The sequence below is a fragment of the Aedes albopictus genome, chromosome 2, assembly GCF_035046485.1.
Source record: "Aedes albopictus strain Foshan chromosome 2, AalbF5, whole genome shotgun sequence".
NCBI lineage: Eukaryota > Metazoa > Arthropoda > Insecta > Diptera > Culicidae > Aedes > Aedes albopictus.
The window spans coordinates 240,386,586-240,403,513 of NC_085137.1; the positions used below are offsets into that span (position 1 = coordinate 240,386,586).

Here is a 16,928-nt window from a genome sequence, read left to right on the forward strand (position 1 = left end):
GAATTCAACATTTTAAGGAAGGGCACAAAGAAATGATTCAAGAAATTTTTAAATTTTAAGGTGAAAAAGAGTCCTCCATAAAATTTCTCAACAAATCACCTAACTAGATTTTGCTTAATTGATTGGGTATTTTTTCATCAAATACATTTATTATTTATCATCTCCCCATTGGCGAGTCAACGAGCACTGTGACAAAAGAAAGAGAAAGGGATTTGTTCTGTTCTAGAGTATCCTCAGGATTCAGGAACACTTTGGCTAACGTCGACGGAAAAATACTGATTACTTATTCGACGAGAAAGGCACTATCACCACTAGGTGGATTAATCTGGGTTTTTTTTTAAATACCGCGGTTTTTTTACGCGGTACCAATACCGTCGTAAAAAAAAACTTCAGTGTATAACGATTGCCAAAAAAGTAAGGATAAAGAAAACAATGAACCGTGTATGAAGCAGAAGGAAATAGTGACTAATATAAAGAAGCATGTGGACAAGTGCAAATAAATGGACGAATATCAAAGGAAGGAGCAATTCACAGATAAGTAATTTTAGTTTTAAGTTTATCCAGAAACAAAGGCCTCCTCAGGCGGTTAAGATCAAATAAATAAGCAACAACAATTCACGAGTTGAAAAGTACGTAACAAATTCTGTTTCCTTTTTTGTCTCTAACAAAAATTTTCGATTGGGGAACTGCCTATGATCGCATATCAGTCCCATATTTGCAGGGTTTCCTATTCATATGGGACAGTTATGCGATCATGGGCAGGGAACTTCAACATAGTGCGGTGGACTCTTACGACTGCTGATGGGATTGTTCAAGGAACAGAATTATGACTTTTACAAGATCCGAGACATGCAATAGACACTACATTTCGGGATAAATTTTCTTTTCGTTCTACCGACAAAAAACACTGGATGCATAGCAATGAATTGCAAATTTATAAGCGACTCAGAGTGGAACGATTCTAAAACGAATGTAAGATCTTAAAACCTTTTCTTGGGATTACTACTTAAATTGCTCTTTGGAACATTATCCCTCGTACAATCTTTTCTTTAAACTTTCAAAAACGGCACTTTTCTAAAACGGAAAAGTACCTCTCTTTCCCCCAAGCCAAGCGATTTCCAAAAGCAAAAGCTAAAATCTGCGATGCAAAATAGGTACGATTGAATGTGCGGTGTTCGTTTTAAAACGGGCTTTTGTGTTCTGTGTACTACTGCTGTGTTTCGTGATATGACTAAAATATCACACGGACAGACGGACTGCTTTTCTCTCGTTGGTATCTTGTAGTTAAACCCTATTTGACTAGATTTTTTTTATCAGTTGATTCTGTGCTAATCTACGTAACTACTAGGGGAGGAGCGAATCATTTGGCAGAAAGGTGATCGTTTTGCCAAACGAACGGTTGTATGCCAAATGGAACGTTTCCCTCGAACTACTTAACGGCTTTTTCTGCCCTCGCCCGGGAATTAGAAAACAGGAGGACAAGCCGTTCTCACTACGAATGTCGGATGTTGGAATGTGTAGAAAAATAGTTATTTCTATAGTACGTAATGTGTCGATTCTACTATAACTCTTTTTTTTAGATAATTTTTTTAATTGATGTCGAACGGTTTGATGCGAACAACCATCCCTCCTAAAACATGCTTTGGTTGTAGAATCGAAAACTCCTAAGATCTATATAAAACCACGTTTCGATGTTTCATTTTATTTTAACAGTAGCATACCTCTCCACGTTCGGTTAAAGATAAAAGTTTGAATTTGAACTGCCTCCACGGTATTGGTCCAAAATGCTCTCGGTAAGAAATATTAATTGAGACTAGATTGCTTCTTTGGCACCCTAACAGTCGCTCGAATTGTCGTCGGTTTTTCGAAAAAATGGAAGGTATTTAAGTGTTGTATTCTTCGTAATTGCGCAATTGTTCCGTTAAAATCTTCAGTGTGGTAGGTACGCAGTGCTTCATTTGCCGTTATTAGCCAGAAAATACCATCAAATATTCAACCTCCTTTTCCTGAAGGTCTTATCAGGCTGAGTACAGAGAAACAGACATTACACTCTTCTCGCGTATTATCATAAATTTGATATAGAACTTAACGAATGAACTCTGATCGCTTCCCATCGAACACACGGTTCATTCGAATATTCGGTAGTTGGTCGATTGACTACCAACACAAACATTTCCATTGTGCACTTTATGTCTCTATACGAAAATGCAATCCGTGCACACAAACCAATACTATTATTCGAAAGACTGCCCAACAAACATTGTTGCTATATAAGAGTGGAACAAACTTTAGCTTAAGAAACTGCTATTCAGCTTGTTCTGTTTATTGGGTAATGTTTGCTCTTTCTTATGAGTGGTATTTGTTTGTGTCAAGCAGTCAGTTGGAAATGGGGAAGGAATATTAGTAGACAACCTTTGCTATGTGGAGAAATACATCAAAGGGACAAAGCATTGAAAGTTTCGATCGTATTCCTAGTTTCGTTGAATCACGATAAATGAAGCATCGTGCCTACGTTATCCTTAAGGTGCTAGATTTAAAATTTCATTCGTAGTCGAGGTGCCGCAAAAGTATCGTTTTGACGTTTCTATCGTTACCTTTTATATCCTCCAGTCCAGCCGGTACTCATCCGTTTTGAGTAGATGGGCCTGCACGTTCCAGCCTTCGCACTGGGCCATATTGAGAAACTCGTTCCACTTGTTCTGGATTTCCCAGTAGCGGTCGCGCAGCTGATTCTTGTCCTGCAAGTACGACGCCACGTAGAAGTACGCCTTGATGATGTCCAGCGGCTTTGCGGTGAAGTGCAGATACACTCCCACGTAGTTCCGGGTTTCCGCGATGATAAACTTGTCCCGCGAATCGAAACAAGCCATCAGATTCTCCAGGTCGTAACAGACCCGGTAGTACTGGGCGAGCTCACGAGCCGAACAGCCTATTTTTACCCGCGCCGTCAGGGTAACTGTTTGTCCGATGGTGACCCGTTCCAACTTGTTGACTTGCTCTGGCGAAAGCATTGTCCCAGATTTGAAATATTCTTCGAGGGCGATCAGGTAGCGAGCTTCGTTAAAGGTGCGCAAACAAACGGACTTGACCGCTTTAATATTGGCGTAGATATGCAACAGCGTTACGAACAGGAATAGCCCATATAGAACCCTGCAATACAAAACAGTTGAATTATTGATTAATTGCGCTTTCCAAGAGAACACAAATGAGTATAACTAATTTTACGGCTGGTTTCACTTCCCGAAAAACTGTTCCTAGTTCAAGATTCTGGAGAGCGTTAGTGCTTGGTCTACAAGACTCCGGAGTTATTCCGAATTGTATAGAAAAGTGTGACGACTTATACAAAAATGTCACAGAGTTAAGCGGGAGCGGACGAAAGACTTTCCCTTACATTGTTCATTGAATACACTGCCGTTCTACGCATAACTGTCCCATGTTGTATGGAAATCCCTATCTACATGGGTATCAGGTATCAGTAGGTCGGCTCCAGAGGCACGTTCTCCTCAATTTGGGAAATTTGTGCCATCGCCATGAATACGAACGCCTATTCATCATTTACCCGAGTGATAGTGAAAGGAAAAGGCATGGGATAGAAAAATGGAAGGTAAGCGAATATGATTGTTATAAACGCACAAGCGTACCACAATGAGTTCTAATAGCGCCCTGAGAAGGGCGTTGTAGTAACGCATAAAGCGTAAAGAGAGCCTATAGCTCTTTACCACAGCGGGTCAAAAACAAAATAACGTCCTGAAGATTCAGGTTTCGGAAGTCAGGTCAGGAGTACTTGGAAACGCAGTTGTGCTTGTGCAAACACTGAACAGTTACATATCAAATGATACAAAGTTCCATAATCGGATTCATAGCTATCACATAGGGCACGGTAAAGGCTGGGTATGCTGCGCAATTCAGATCCCATTGTGATCCACTAGCCTCTGCCCAGCAACTCCTATCCCTACCTCCAGGCGGTACCGGCCGGAAACTATGAGCAACCTTAGGGAAGATCGGGTAACCAACCCCGGTGGGAACTTTGGTCGTAGGGAAGGGGGAGTTTTTTTTTTGTTTATATTTATGTGTATTTTAACTTATGCTAATTCTACACTAAAAGGGGGAGTTTGCTTCGGTAAACCTGAGCGTCTGTTCTCCAGGAGGAGCGGCTCACAGCGTCTAATCCCAATGTTAGGGGCGGCTGATCTACGTCCGAGTGCCTGGGAAGGACTCTAAGTTCAACTGTGCACTATGGTCCTCCGTAAAGTAGGGGGATGGTGTCAGACCCTACGAGCCAGCCGTAAAAAACCATTGTAACGGAAAATCAGCAACAGAATAATACGTACCGAGACCAACGGCAACGACCCCAGCGAACAAAAAGGACTTGCGATTGGAAACTCGGTACGTGGAACTGCCGATCTCTCAACTTCATTGGGAGCACCCGCATACTCGCCGATCTACTGAAGGACCGCGGGTTCGGCATCGTAGCGCTGCAGGAGGTGTGTTGGACAGGATCCATGGTGCGAACGTTTAGAGGTAATCATACCATCTACCAGAGCTGCGGCAACACACGCGAGCTGGGAACAGCTTTCATCGTGATGGGTGATATGCAGAGGCGCGTGATCGGTTGGTGGCCGATCGATGAAAGAATGTGCAGGTTGAGGATCAAGGGCCGATTCTTCAACTTCAGCATAATAAACGTGCACAGCCCACACCCCGGAAGTACTGAGGATGACAAGCACGCATTTTACGCGTAGCTCGAACGCGAGTACGATCGCTGCCCAAGCCACGACGTCAAGATCATCATAGGAGATTTGAACGCTCAGGTAGTGTTGGAGACTAACATAGTAGCCAACCATCGATCAATTGTTGTCCAAGCAATCATCGCTCATGCCTTGGCAACCGTAGCAACCACCAATCAACCTAACAACTTGACACTATATAAGTACCGATACCTGTGAACACTATTCATTCTGTACCTACCACTCGAACAATAAAGATTAGTAGTAAAGTACAACAGTTGGCGACGAGGTAATCAAGAATTCAACGCTCAAGAGGAAGAACCATGGCACCACCTGGCGGAGACAGCGAAACTCTGATGCAGCAAATTGTCCGGCAGAACCAGCAGATGGCAGAGCAAAACGCGCGGTTGATGGTCTTGCTGGAGCGATTCGGCATTCAAGAAGGCTCCGGATCCGGCCGATCTTCAAGCAACCCGGAATTCATCATTGAATCTCTGGCATCGAACATCCACGAGTTCTCCTACGACCCGGACAATGGCCAAGTTTTCGACCGGTGGTATCGCAAGTACGAGGATCTCTTCCTGAAGGACGGTGCGAAATTGGACGATGCAGCGAAGGTACGTTTGCTCCTGAGAAGCCTCAGTGTCAACGTTTTCGACCGTTACGTCAATTTCGTGCTTCCGAAACATCCCCGTGAGTTCACCTTCGAGGAAACTGTCAAGAAACTCAAGGAATTGTTCAGCATCCGGATTTCGCTCTTCAGCAAACGGTACCAATGCTTCCAGCTGACGAAGAACGATGCGGACGATTATGTGACTTACGCGGGAAAAGTTAACAAGGCCTGTGAAGATTTTGAACTGAACAAGCTAACTCCAGACCAGTTCAAGAGCTTGGTTTTCATTTGCGGACTTCGCTCAACGAAGGACGCGGACATCCGGACGCGGCTACTCTCGAAGCTTGAAACGAACGCCGACGAAGATTGCAAACTCGAATCGCTCATCACGGAATGTCAACGTCTTCAAAATCTCAAGCATGATACCGCTATGGTGGAACAGAAGCATACTTCGATCAGCTCCGTCTGCGCAGTCAAACAGAAGAAGCCTCAATCGAACCCATCTGTACCGAAAACCAAACCTAGTGGCAAATCAAGCACCCCGAAGACACCCTGTTGGCAGTACGGCGGCATGCACTTCGTTCGCGACTGTTCGTTCTCCAACCACGTTTGTAAGGACTGCAAGCAAACCGGACATAAAGAGGGCTACTGCGGCTGTTACTCAGCGAAGACATCTACCAAGAAGAAGAAGTCGAAGGTCAACGGTGTTTTCACGATCAACCAGGTTAGTAGTGAGTCCCGGCGGAAGTTCCTGACCGTGAATATCGATGGATTTGAAGTGACGCTGCAGTTTGACACGGCTTCGGACATCACCATCATCTCTCGGAAAATCTGGAACAAATGTCTTGGATCCCCTCAACTACTTCCCACAACAAGAGCAGCAACAACAGCGTCTGGCAAGCCTCTACAGCTTCTTGGTGAACTTCAAAGCGCAATCACACTTGGAGGTGTCACCAAACCAGGAAAACTTTACGTGGCCAGCAACAATCTCAACCTGTTTGGCCTGGAATGGATCGACTTGTTTGGACTATGGGACAAGCCATTGTCGGCGATCTGCAATCAAGTTCACGCCGATCAACCCAACGCAATCCAGCACTACAAGGCAAGATTCCCAGACGTTTTCCGGCAAGGTTTAGGACACTGCACAAAAACCAAGGTACGCCTGTTCCTGAAACCCGAAGCTATGCCAGTCTACAAACCGAAACGGCCTGTACCATTCACATCCGTGAATAAAGTGGATGCAGAACTGGACCGTCTTCAACAACTGGGTATCATCACCCCGGTGGACTTTTCCCAGTGGGCTGCACCAATCGTAGTGGTCAAGAAACCAGGAGGAAAGATTCGGATCTGTGCCGATTATTCAACCGGTCTGAACGCCGCCCTGGAGTCGAACAACTACCCGCTGCCAGTTCCCGACGACATCTTCAGCAAGCTCAACGGATGCAAGTATTTCAGCATAATCGACCTTAGTGATGCCTATCTGCAAGTAGAAGTGGATGACGACTCGAAAAACTTGCTGACCATCAACACACACCGTGGACTATTTCGTTTCAACCGGCTAGCACCTGGGGTAAAGTCGGCTCCAGGAGCATTCCAGCAGCTGATGAACACGATGATCACAGATATCCAAGGTGTCGAATCGTTCCTGGATGACCTGATGGTATTCAGCAAAACCGAGAAGGAGCATCGTGAAATCCTCACCGCTTTTTTTCAACGACTGCAAGAGTATGGCTTCATCCTCCGTGAAGAAAAGTGCAACCTGCTACAGCTTCAAATCAAGTATCTTGCACACATCGTTGACGAATCTGGACTACGACCGGATCCTGCCAAGATCGAAGCCATTGTCAAGATGCCTGCTCCCAGCGACATTTCCAGTCTACGATCGTTCCTCGGTGCGGTGAATTTCTATGGCAAGTTCGTATCAGAAATGCACCAGCTACGAAGACCACTCGACGCGCTTCTCAAGAAGGATGCCAAGTTTGTTTGGAACAACGACTGCCAGAAGTCTTTCCAGAAGTTCAAAGAAGTGCTCCAGTCAGATCTTCTCCTAACGCATTACGACCCGACTCTGGACATCATCGTAGCAGCAGACGCATCCCAGTCAGGAATTGGAGCCTGCATCATGCACAAGTTTCCCAACGGCGCTCTCAAAGCGGTGGCACATGCATCCCGTTCCCTCACCGATGCTGAAAAACGTTACGGACAGGTGGAGAAGGAAGGTCTAGCCCTGGTATTCGCTGTAACGAAGTTCCTCCGGATGCTACTTGGACGCAAGTTTACGCTACAAACGGATCATCAGCCGCTCTTGAGGATATTTGGATCGAAAAAGGGGATTCCTATCCACACCGCCAATCGCTTACAACGCTGGGCACTGACGCTTCTGTGTTACGATTTCGACATCCAGTATGTATCCACCACCCAGTTCGGAAATGCCGATGTTCTTTCCCGTCTCATCAGCGGCCATTCAAAACCGGAGGAAGATTTCATCATCGCTTCGATCCAACTGGAAGATGACATTGAAGTACCTCTTCAAGAAGCAGTCGGATTACTTCCTGTGACGTTTGACATGGTACGTAGCACTACAACGAATTGCTCCGTTCTCCAGCAAGTTGTCAAGCACATTGAAAATGGATGGCCTACTCACATCAAGGACATTACAAACCCCGATGTTCGACCGTTCCACACCCATCAGGACGCCCTGGAATTGGTAAAAGGATGTGTTATGCTTGGAAACCGATTGGTGATTCCTGAAACATTGCGAAAACGGATTCTGAAGCAGCTCCATAGAGGACATCCAGGGATGGAAAGGATGAAAGCTCTCGCTAGAAGTCACGTCTACTGGCCCAAGATCGACGACAGCATTTCCGATTACGTCAAGCAGTGCGACAAATGCGCTACTCATTCGAAGACACTTCCAAAAGTTCCTCTTCAATCATGGCCGCTCGCACAATCTCCTTGGGAACGCATCCACATAGATTTTGCTGGTCCAGTCAACGGTCTGCATTTTCTAGTGGTAATCGACGCCTTTTCCAAGTGGCCGGAAATCAGCATTGTACGCTCACCGACCACAGCAGCAGTCATTAATTTGCTGGACGAAGTGTTTGCTCGCTTTGGAGTTCCAATCACCATCGTATCCGACAACGGCACACAATTTTCATCGGTGCAGTTCGCGGAATTCTGCAAGAAGAACGGAATCCAACATTTGAGAATCTCTCCGTATCATCCGCAGTCGAACGGCCAGGCGGAACGTTTTGTAGAAACCTTGAAGACGGCGTTGCTCAAGATTAACGAGGGGGAAAAGATCTCCGAATCACTGCAAATCTTCCTTCAAGCCTACAGAACAACCCCAAGTCGTACCCTGAATGGAAAAACTCCGTCTCAGCTGATGATCGGAAGGAACATGCGGACAGTCCTGAGTCTACTCCAACCACGACAGCCGGTGACCCCAATCATCAATCAACGACAAAATGACCAGTTCAACCGGAAATATGGCGTAGTACCTAGGAACCTACAAGCTGGTGATGCAGTTTATGCCAAGGTCTACCAATCCAATTCAAAATGGAAATGGGCTCCCGGAGTCATTATAGAAGTCATTGGGCAAGTAAACTTCAACGTTCTATTGGACGAATGGCATGGCCGACGGAAGTTGATCCGTTCACATGCCAATCAAATCAAGCATCGCTTTGACGACCAACAACCAACAAAGGAACCAACGGAGAAATCTTCCCTCAACATATTCGTGGACGAGTTTGGTCTGCAGGATAATTTCCAACAAAATGAAGTCACTACCGTTGCTCCTGCAGAACCAGCACCAGACCAAGAAGTTTCCATTGATGCCACTGATGATGACGAAGCACTACCAGAAATGGAAGTAAGCCTGCCGGAATCAATTCAGCATCCACAACCTGATGAGGAAGCCTCTACGAGTCGGCCCAGGCGAATGATCCAGATGCCATCTAGACTGGAACCTTTCCTAGTATTCTGGAAATAAGAAGGGAGGAATGTTGGAGACTAACATAGTAGCCAACCATCGATCAATTGTTGTCCAAGCAATCATCGCTCATGCCTTGGCAACATTGGCGAAACTACGGACTTTTACCAGGGGGTGCACTACAAACAAATATTCATTAGTTCATCCATTCATCATTCATCGCCCCATATCTCACAGCAGTGCTGTAAAATTCTAGGGGGTGCCTGGCACCCCCGGCACCCCCAGTAGTTTCGCCTATGCTTGGCAACCGTAGCAACCACCAATCAACCTAACAACTTGACACTATATAAGTACCGATACCTGTGCACACTATTCATTCTGTACCTACCACTCGAACAATAAAGATTAGTAGTAAAGTACAACAGGTAGGCTAGGAGGAGGAATTCAGACCGACGATTGGTAAGTTCAGCGCCCACCAGCATACGAACGAAAACGGCCTATGACTCATTGATTTCGCCGCCTCCAAAAATATGACCAGACGTAGCACCTTTTTGACGGACGGCACTTCTCCGATATTATCGACGTCAGGACCTATCGTGGCACCAACATAAACTCCGACCACTATCTGGTGATGGTCAAACTGCGCCCAAAACTCTCCGTCATCAACAATGTACGATACCGGCGACCGCCACGGTACAACCTAGAGCGACTGAAGCAACCGGATGTCACCTCAGCATACGCGCAGAATCTCGAGGCCGCGTTGCCAGATGAGGCCCCTCTAGAGGACTGCTGGAGTACAGTGAAAGCTGCCATCAACGACGCAGCCAAGAGCACCATCGGGTACGTGGAACGGAATCGACGGAACGAATGGTTCGACGAAGAGTGCAGAACGGTTTTGGAGCGGAAACAGCAGACCCGCCTCCTTCGGGAGAAAAAGCGCCGCCTGGAAGATGCGGAGTGTGAAGAAATTGAACTGCTGTGCCGTTCTCAAGAAACACTGAAGTTCTATCAGAAGCTCAACGCATCCCGCAATGGCTTCGTGCCGCGAGCCGAAATATGCAGGGATAAAGACGGGGGCCTCTTGACGGACGGACGTGAGGTGATCGAAAGGTGGAAGCAGCACTTCGATCAGCACCTGAACGGCGTGGAGAACGTAGGCACGGGAGACCACGGCAACGGAGGAAACGACGACGCCAGTGCAGCGGAGGACGGAAATGAACCAACTCCCACGCTGAGGGAAGTTAAGGATGCCATTCACCAGCTCAAAACCAACAAAGCAGCTGGTGAGGATGGTATCGCAGCTGAACTCATCAAGATGGGCCCAGAAAACTTGGCCACCTGTCTGCATCGGCTGATAGTCAGGATCTGGAAAACCGAACAGCTACCGGAGGAGTGGAAGGAAGGGGTAATCTGCCCCATTCACAACAAAGGCGACCATTTGGAATGTGAGAACTTCAGGGCGATCACTATTTTGAATGCTGCCTACAAAGTGCTATCCCAGGTCATCTTCCGTCGTCTGTCACCTAAAACAAACGAGTTCGTGGGAAGTTATCAAGCCGGCTTCATCGACGGCCGGTCGACAACGGACCAGATCTTTACCGTACGGCAAATCCTCCAGAAATGCCGTGAATACCAGGTCCCAACGCATCACCTGTTCATCGACTTCAAAGCGGCATACGACAGTATCGACCGCACAGAGCTATGGATAATCATGGACGAAAACGGCTTTCCTGGGAAGCTGACTAGACTGATTAAAGCAACGATGGACGGTGTGCAAAACTGCGTAAGGGTTCCGGGTGAACTATCCAGTTCATTCGAATCTCGCCGGGGACTGCGACAAGGTGATGGACTCTCATGCCTACTCTTCAACATCGCTCTGGAAGGTGTGATGCGACGAGCCGGGCTCAACAGCCGGGGAACGATTTTCACAAAATCCGGACAATTTGTGTGCTTTGCGGACGACATGGACATTATTGCCAGAACATTTGGAACGGTGGCAGAGCTGTACATCCGCCTGAAACGCGAAGGTCGGACTGGTGGTGAATGCCTCAAAAACAAAGTACATGTTGGTAAGCGGAACCGAACACGACCGGATCCGTCTGAGTAGTAATGTTAAGATAGACGGGGATACTTTTGAGGTGGTGGAGGAATTCGTCTATCTCAGATCCTTACTGACGGCTGACAACAACGTGAGCCGTGAAATTCGGAGGCGCATCATCAGCGGAAGTCGGGCCTATTACGGGCTCCAGAAGAAACTGTGTACAAAACGCTAATAAGACCGGTGATGCTCTACGGGCACGAGACATGGACCATGCTCGAGGAGGACCTGCAAGTACTCGGAGTTTTCGAGCGACGCGTGCTAAGGACGATCTTCGGCGGTGTGCAGGAGAACGGTGTGTAACGGAGAAGGATGAACCACGAGCTCGCTGCACTTTACGGCGAAACCAGCATCCAGAAGGTGGCCAAATCCGGAAGGATACGCTGGGCGGCAGGGCATGTTGCAAGAATGCCGGACAACAACCCTGCAAAGCTGGTGTTTTCAATTGATCTGGTTGGCACAAGAAGGCGTGGAGCGCAGAGAGCACGATGGGGCGAACCAGGTGGAGCGTGACTTGGCGAGTATTGATTCAGTTTTATCTTGAATTTGATGTAATACTGGGGGAAAAAATGAAAAAAATGAATGAAAAATGAGCTATCACATAGGTACAGCTTGCTGAATATTGGCCATGTGATAGCTGAGTCGACAGTGGCCAGTCATTGTTTTGACCAGAATTCTGCTTAGACAGATTTGTAAGACACTTCGCCACTCATGGAGATGGCTCAGTACAATACAATTTGGTTTGACGACCTGACTACAAACTATTCCAGTATAGTCTGTGTTGAGTGGCAGCCCAGATGCCAATCTGATGCTTTACCCAACACTTGGATACCGGAATAGCTGGCTCAGGGCCAATGAAGTCATGTGATGCTCCAGTATGAGCTAACTAATCAGCCAATTCATTTCCAGCGATGAAAGAATGGCCAGGTACCCATACAAGGTGAACAGCGTTTGCGGAATTCAGCTCCTCGATTCGAGTTCGACAAGCTAAAACTATCTTCGACCTGGAGTTGACCGAAGCAAGTGCTTTAATAGCAGCCTGGCTATCTGAACAGAAGTATATTACTTTTCCCATTACGTGCTGCTGAAGTGCTGATTGCACTCCGCACATAAGAGCAAAGATTTCGGCCTGAAAAACGGTGCAGTGTCTAGCAAGTGAGTAAGACTGATACAGCCTTAGCTCACGAGAATAAACACCAGCACCTGCTCGACCTTCGAGAGAGGGAGCCATCAGTATAACATACGATGCCGTCTGAAATACTTCTTTTCAGATATCCAGATATCCACTCTTCCTGTGAAGGCAATTTTGTGGAAAATGTCCTATATATAAAATTACATACAATTGTAAGATCACTTGGAACAAGGACAATTTTGTCCAAATTCACCAAAAGTGGAAACAACGAGGTGTGTGTTGGTCTGCGGTTCACAGGAGTTTCCTCTAGTAAACCGAGTACCCATAGGCGGTAAGAGCAAGAAAGTGCTTCTTGTTTGATATGAATGTGTAGTGGGGCATCGTCAAAGAGAACTTCGAGCGCTGCCGTGGGAGTTGAAGAGAACGCTCCAGACATCGCCATTAAGCACATCCTTTGGAGATAGCCTAATTTTGATTGGACCGTTCTCACTTCGCCTATTTACCACCACACAAGACATCCATAGGCCAGCATTGGACGAACAACAGTTGTGTAAATCCATTTGATATACTTGAGTTTTAGACCCCAAGGTTCGCGCATTGCCCAAAGGCCATGCAAGCTTTCTTGATTCTGAACTCAATATTAGGTGTCCAGGAAAGCTTGGAATCAAGAATGACTCCAACGTACTTTATCTGTTCAGTCACATTGATTTCAGAATCAAAGAGACGCAAAGGTCGAACACCATTACGGTTTCGTTTTTCCGTGAAAAGAACAATAGATGTATTACTCGGATTTACCGAAAGGCCATATTGGCGACACCAACCCTCAACTACCTGAAGAGCGTTTTGCATCAGGTCGAAAAGGGTGTTGATGCACGCATACCGACTAACAATGTTAGGCATCGGCACAACCAAGCCGGAAAGCCGCCATTATTGAGTTGCTTTAATAGCGTATGTGCTACGAGATTCCACAAAAGCGGTGATAAGACTCCCCTTTGGGGGCATCCGCAAACATTCAACTTCCGAATCGCTGCTTGACGCAATGTCGAGAAGAGATGTCGGTTTTTGAGCATTTGGTGAATTCAATTGGAAATCATTGGAGATACCATGACCCCGTGCAGCTTCCAATATGGCATCGAAAGGCACGTTGTCAAAGGCACCGTCGATATCTAAGAAAACAGCCAAGCAGGATTGCTTTTGAGCGAATGCCTTCTCGATATCGTAAACAACTTTGTGTAAAAGAGTCACAGTGGACTTTCCAGATTGGTAAGCATGTTGGTTCACATGAAGAGGCACATCGGCCAGGAGAACATCGCGGATGTGATGATCGACAATGCGTTCTAAGCATTTCAGAAGAAAAGAGGTCAAACTGATAGGTCTGAAATTCTTTGCTTCTTCATACGACGCACGACCCACTTTCGGAATAAACTTTACAGTAATATCCCGCCAGGATTTGGGAATATACCCTCTAACAAAACTGCAAACAAATAGTTGTTTCAAAACATGTTTGAAATAATCAAATCCCTTCTGAAGCAACATAGGATATGATACTCCGAGCCGATGCCAGAGAGTCAAAACTACATGAAGAGACATCAGGTTTATCCGAATAATTAATATTCACAAATTCGGGGAAATGTGTACTGAAAAAACAGTCCATAACTTCCTCATCAGAGTAAATGCAATCGACATTTGGCAAACGAATTTCGTTCACTTTGAAATCCTTAAATTTTGCAAGGATTTTGTTCAACCGACTGACTTCACTCAAACTGGAAACATTTGTACAAAGATTTTTTTAGCCGGATCGTTCAGCAGACCAAAAAGCTTTTAGGTAGAACTTGCGAGCCGATCTGGAAGCCTCCGACCCAGTATATTGTCGTCTGTTCTAGCTCTTTCTAAATTATTTTCTGAGCTTGGTCAGATCAGAGTTTCCACAATACAATCTGGAATAACTCTTGGACCATGTGGACAAAACAACTATGCTCTGCAGAATCTTAAAGAAACGTGTTTTGGAAAGTTGAGCAAATTTCATCAAAGTTCATGAATGCAACGCATATTTGTGTTTTTTAAGGTGTGAAGGATAGGTCCTCCTCTCTCCTCTTCTTGGCGTAACGTCCTCACTGGGACAAAGCCTGCTTCTCAGCTTAGTGTTCTATGAGCACTTCCACAGTTATTAACTGAGAGCTTCCTCTGCCAATGACCATTTTGCATGTGTATATCGTGTGGCAGGCACGAAGATACTCTATGCCCAAGGAAGTCAAGGAAATTTCCTTTACGAAAAGATCCTGGACCGACCGGGAATCGAACCCGTCACCCTCAGCATGGTCATGCTGAATACCCGTGCGTTTACCGCCGCGGCTATATGGGCCCTAATAAGGAAGGATAGGTAGTCGTCCCTTTTTTATGGGAAATCGAGACGACTACGCTGTACACGGCAGTACGTTGAATATGAAGGAATGTGAACTAAATTCATTTGACTTGAACCAAGGCTTACCTCTGATCCTGAACATGCGTCAGCAGAAACAAGCCGACGAACGAAGCCACTAAATTGACACAAGTTTCCTGGGCACTATCTTTTGAGGCCACATCCGCCAGATTGCCCCGAATTGCATGATGCTGTGTCAAAGCGGACCTGGTGGCTCCTCCTGCCACACCAACGATAGCCTTCATGGTGGTGGTCGCACATAAAATAAATGTCGACGCCTTCGGATAGTACGGCAGGACGAACAGGTCGATACCCATCGCCAAGTCGTTTAGGACGTCCGCTCGGATGCGCCACTTCTTGGAATCGATATCCAACTCCGTTCTGGAAATTAAATAATCTGATTTCAATAAATTGTAGAAACATTTCAAACAAACTTACCCTTTCCACCAGGCAAAAATAATCCGACCAAAGTGACCCATTCCATCCTTGAGCACCCATGTAATAGTGGCGGAAAGAGGATTCGCTACGTCGCTTCCCACCCCAACTCCTTTCAGGATCGCATGTGTGGTCAACGTACCTTAAAGGAGAAAAAAAAACATTAAAAACCCTTAATTTTAATTCAATCACCATCATCCACTTACCACTAATCGTGCTGCAAAAGGCCTGTACCGTGTCCCACTTCTGGTAGGCCAGATAATCGCCACTCACACTGTCCGGGTAGCCAGCCGGCAGGAACAGATTCTGGAAAAACCGCCGCAAACTCAGCCGCTTCCGCAGTTTCGGTTTCTCCCCTTTCACGTTCACTCGGACGACTGCATCTTGGTCTACAAAAGAAACAAAAAGACGTAAATATTTGATAACTTTCATCCCAGCTCAACATTAAATATTAAAACAACCATAAAACCACTTCATCCATCAAACCCCCCTATATACTTACTGTCGGGTGTCACGTAGAGCACTTCCTCCCCCGTGGATCCGTACTGCTCACGGAAGTGGATTTTCATTATGGTGATGCCCGGATACCGATGCCGTCGGCGCCGCACTGCTCCCGCTGATGGATTCCGGAAATACAATTCGGATTTTAAGCTTTTAAACGAAGCAAAACACCGAAAAACATTGGCGAAAAAACACAAAACACTTTTCTACGTGGAACTGCAGCAGCAACAAACGAACGAGCGAATGAAAAGCACGTATGTGGCAGCCCTAATCCCACCTAATGCATCTGACAGGAGCCAACATCTATCGTGTATCCACAATGGAATCCTTTGTGGATACACAAATGTTTACATACAGATGTTGGATTCTTAAAAATGGCGGCCTCGCACCCTGGTGATGAAAAGATTGTTGATTTTTTTTCCCAAATTTTTGCTGTCACTTTTATGTTTATTTGTTTTGGCAACTGAATGGCTGCGTGCTTGCGGACACGCTAAAATGCCGCTACGGACAAAGTTGAGTCAGTGTTGTGAAAAATTGGGTAAAAAATATAATTGGCTTCTTTAACGGTGTTGAGATCTCGGTTGAGATAATTCCATATTCTGAATCTGCACGTCAAACTGAGCCGAAATTCAAATTTTTATTCATTTTGGTGCTCGGGAACCTATTTAAATACCAATTTGAAGTTTGTATGGGAGCGATTTGTCGAATCACCCCTCGTCGCTTTTTGTACTGCGCGGAGCTGTCAAGCAGTTGCCCAGCTGTCAATAGGTGATTTCAAAAAATCTCTTTGTAATTGATTTTAGGTCTGAAAATGAAGTTCTAAAAATCTGAAAAAAATCATAGTGGCTCAGAAAAAGGTGCTCTTTCGTATAAAATCAAAAAATCAATAATTTATTTTAAATTAAAAAACCCCATTTGGACATGTAAATACACACAGAAAAAAAAAATGTTGAATATTACACGGAACCGCCAAACTACCCAAAATTGAGTTCTTTTGACGCAATCCCATAGTTCGGCCCAATAAGCCAAATTTGAGTAAATCGATTAAACTCACACTAGGTAAATTGCCTTC

At 45.8% G+C, this 16,928-nt stretch overlaps 1 protein-coding gene across 1 annotated transcript; it reads right to left on the minus strand.

The window, feature by feature from the left end:
• Positions 1-914: 914 nt before the first annotated feature.
• Positions 915-16,106, minus strand: LOC109420090 (RUS family member 1). The gene is made up of 5 exons (XM_019694402.3): positions 15,858-16,106; positions 15,562-15,744; positions 15,359-15,497; positions 14,990-15,301; positions 915-3,150 (listed from the first exon to the last, which is right to left on the minus strand). Exons 1-5 carry the CDS (start codon positions 15,922-15,924, stop codon positions 2,598-2,600), a joined length of 1,254 nt encoding a protein of 417 aa, XP_019549947.3. The 5' UTR covers positions 15,925-16,106; the 3' UTR covers positions 915-2,597.
• Positions 16,107-16,928: the final 822 nt, after the last annotated feature.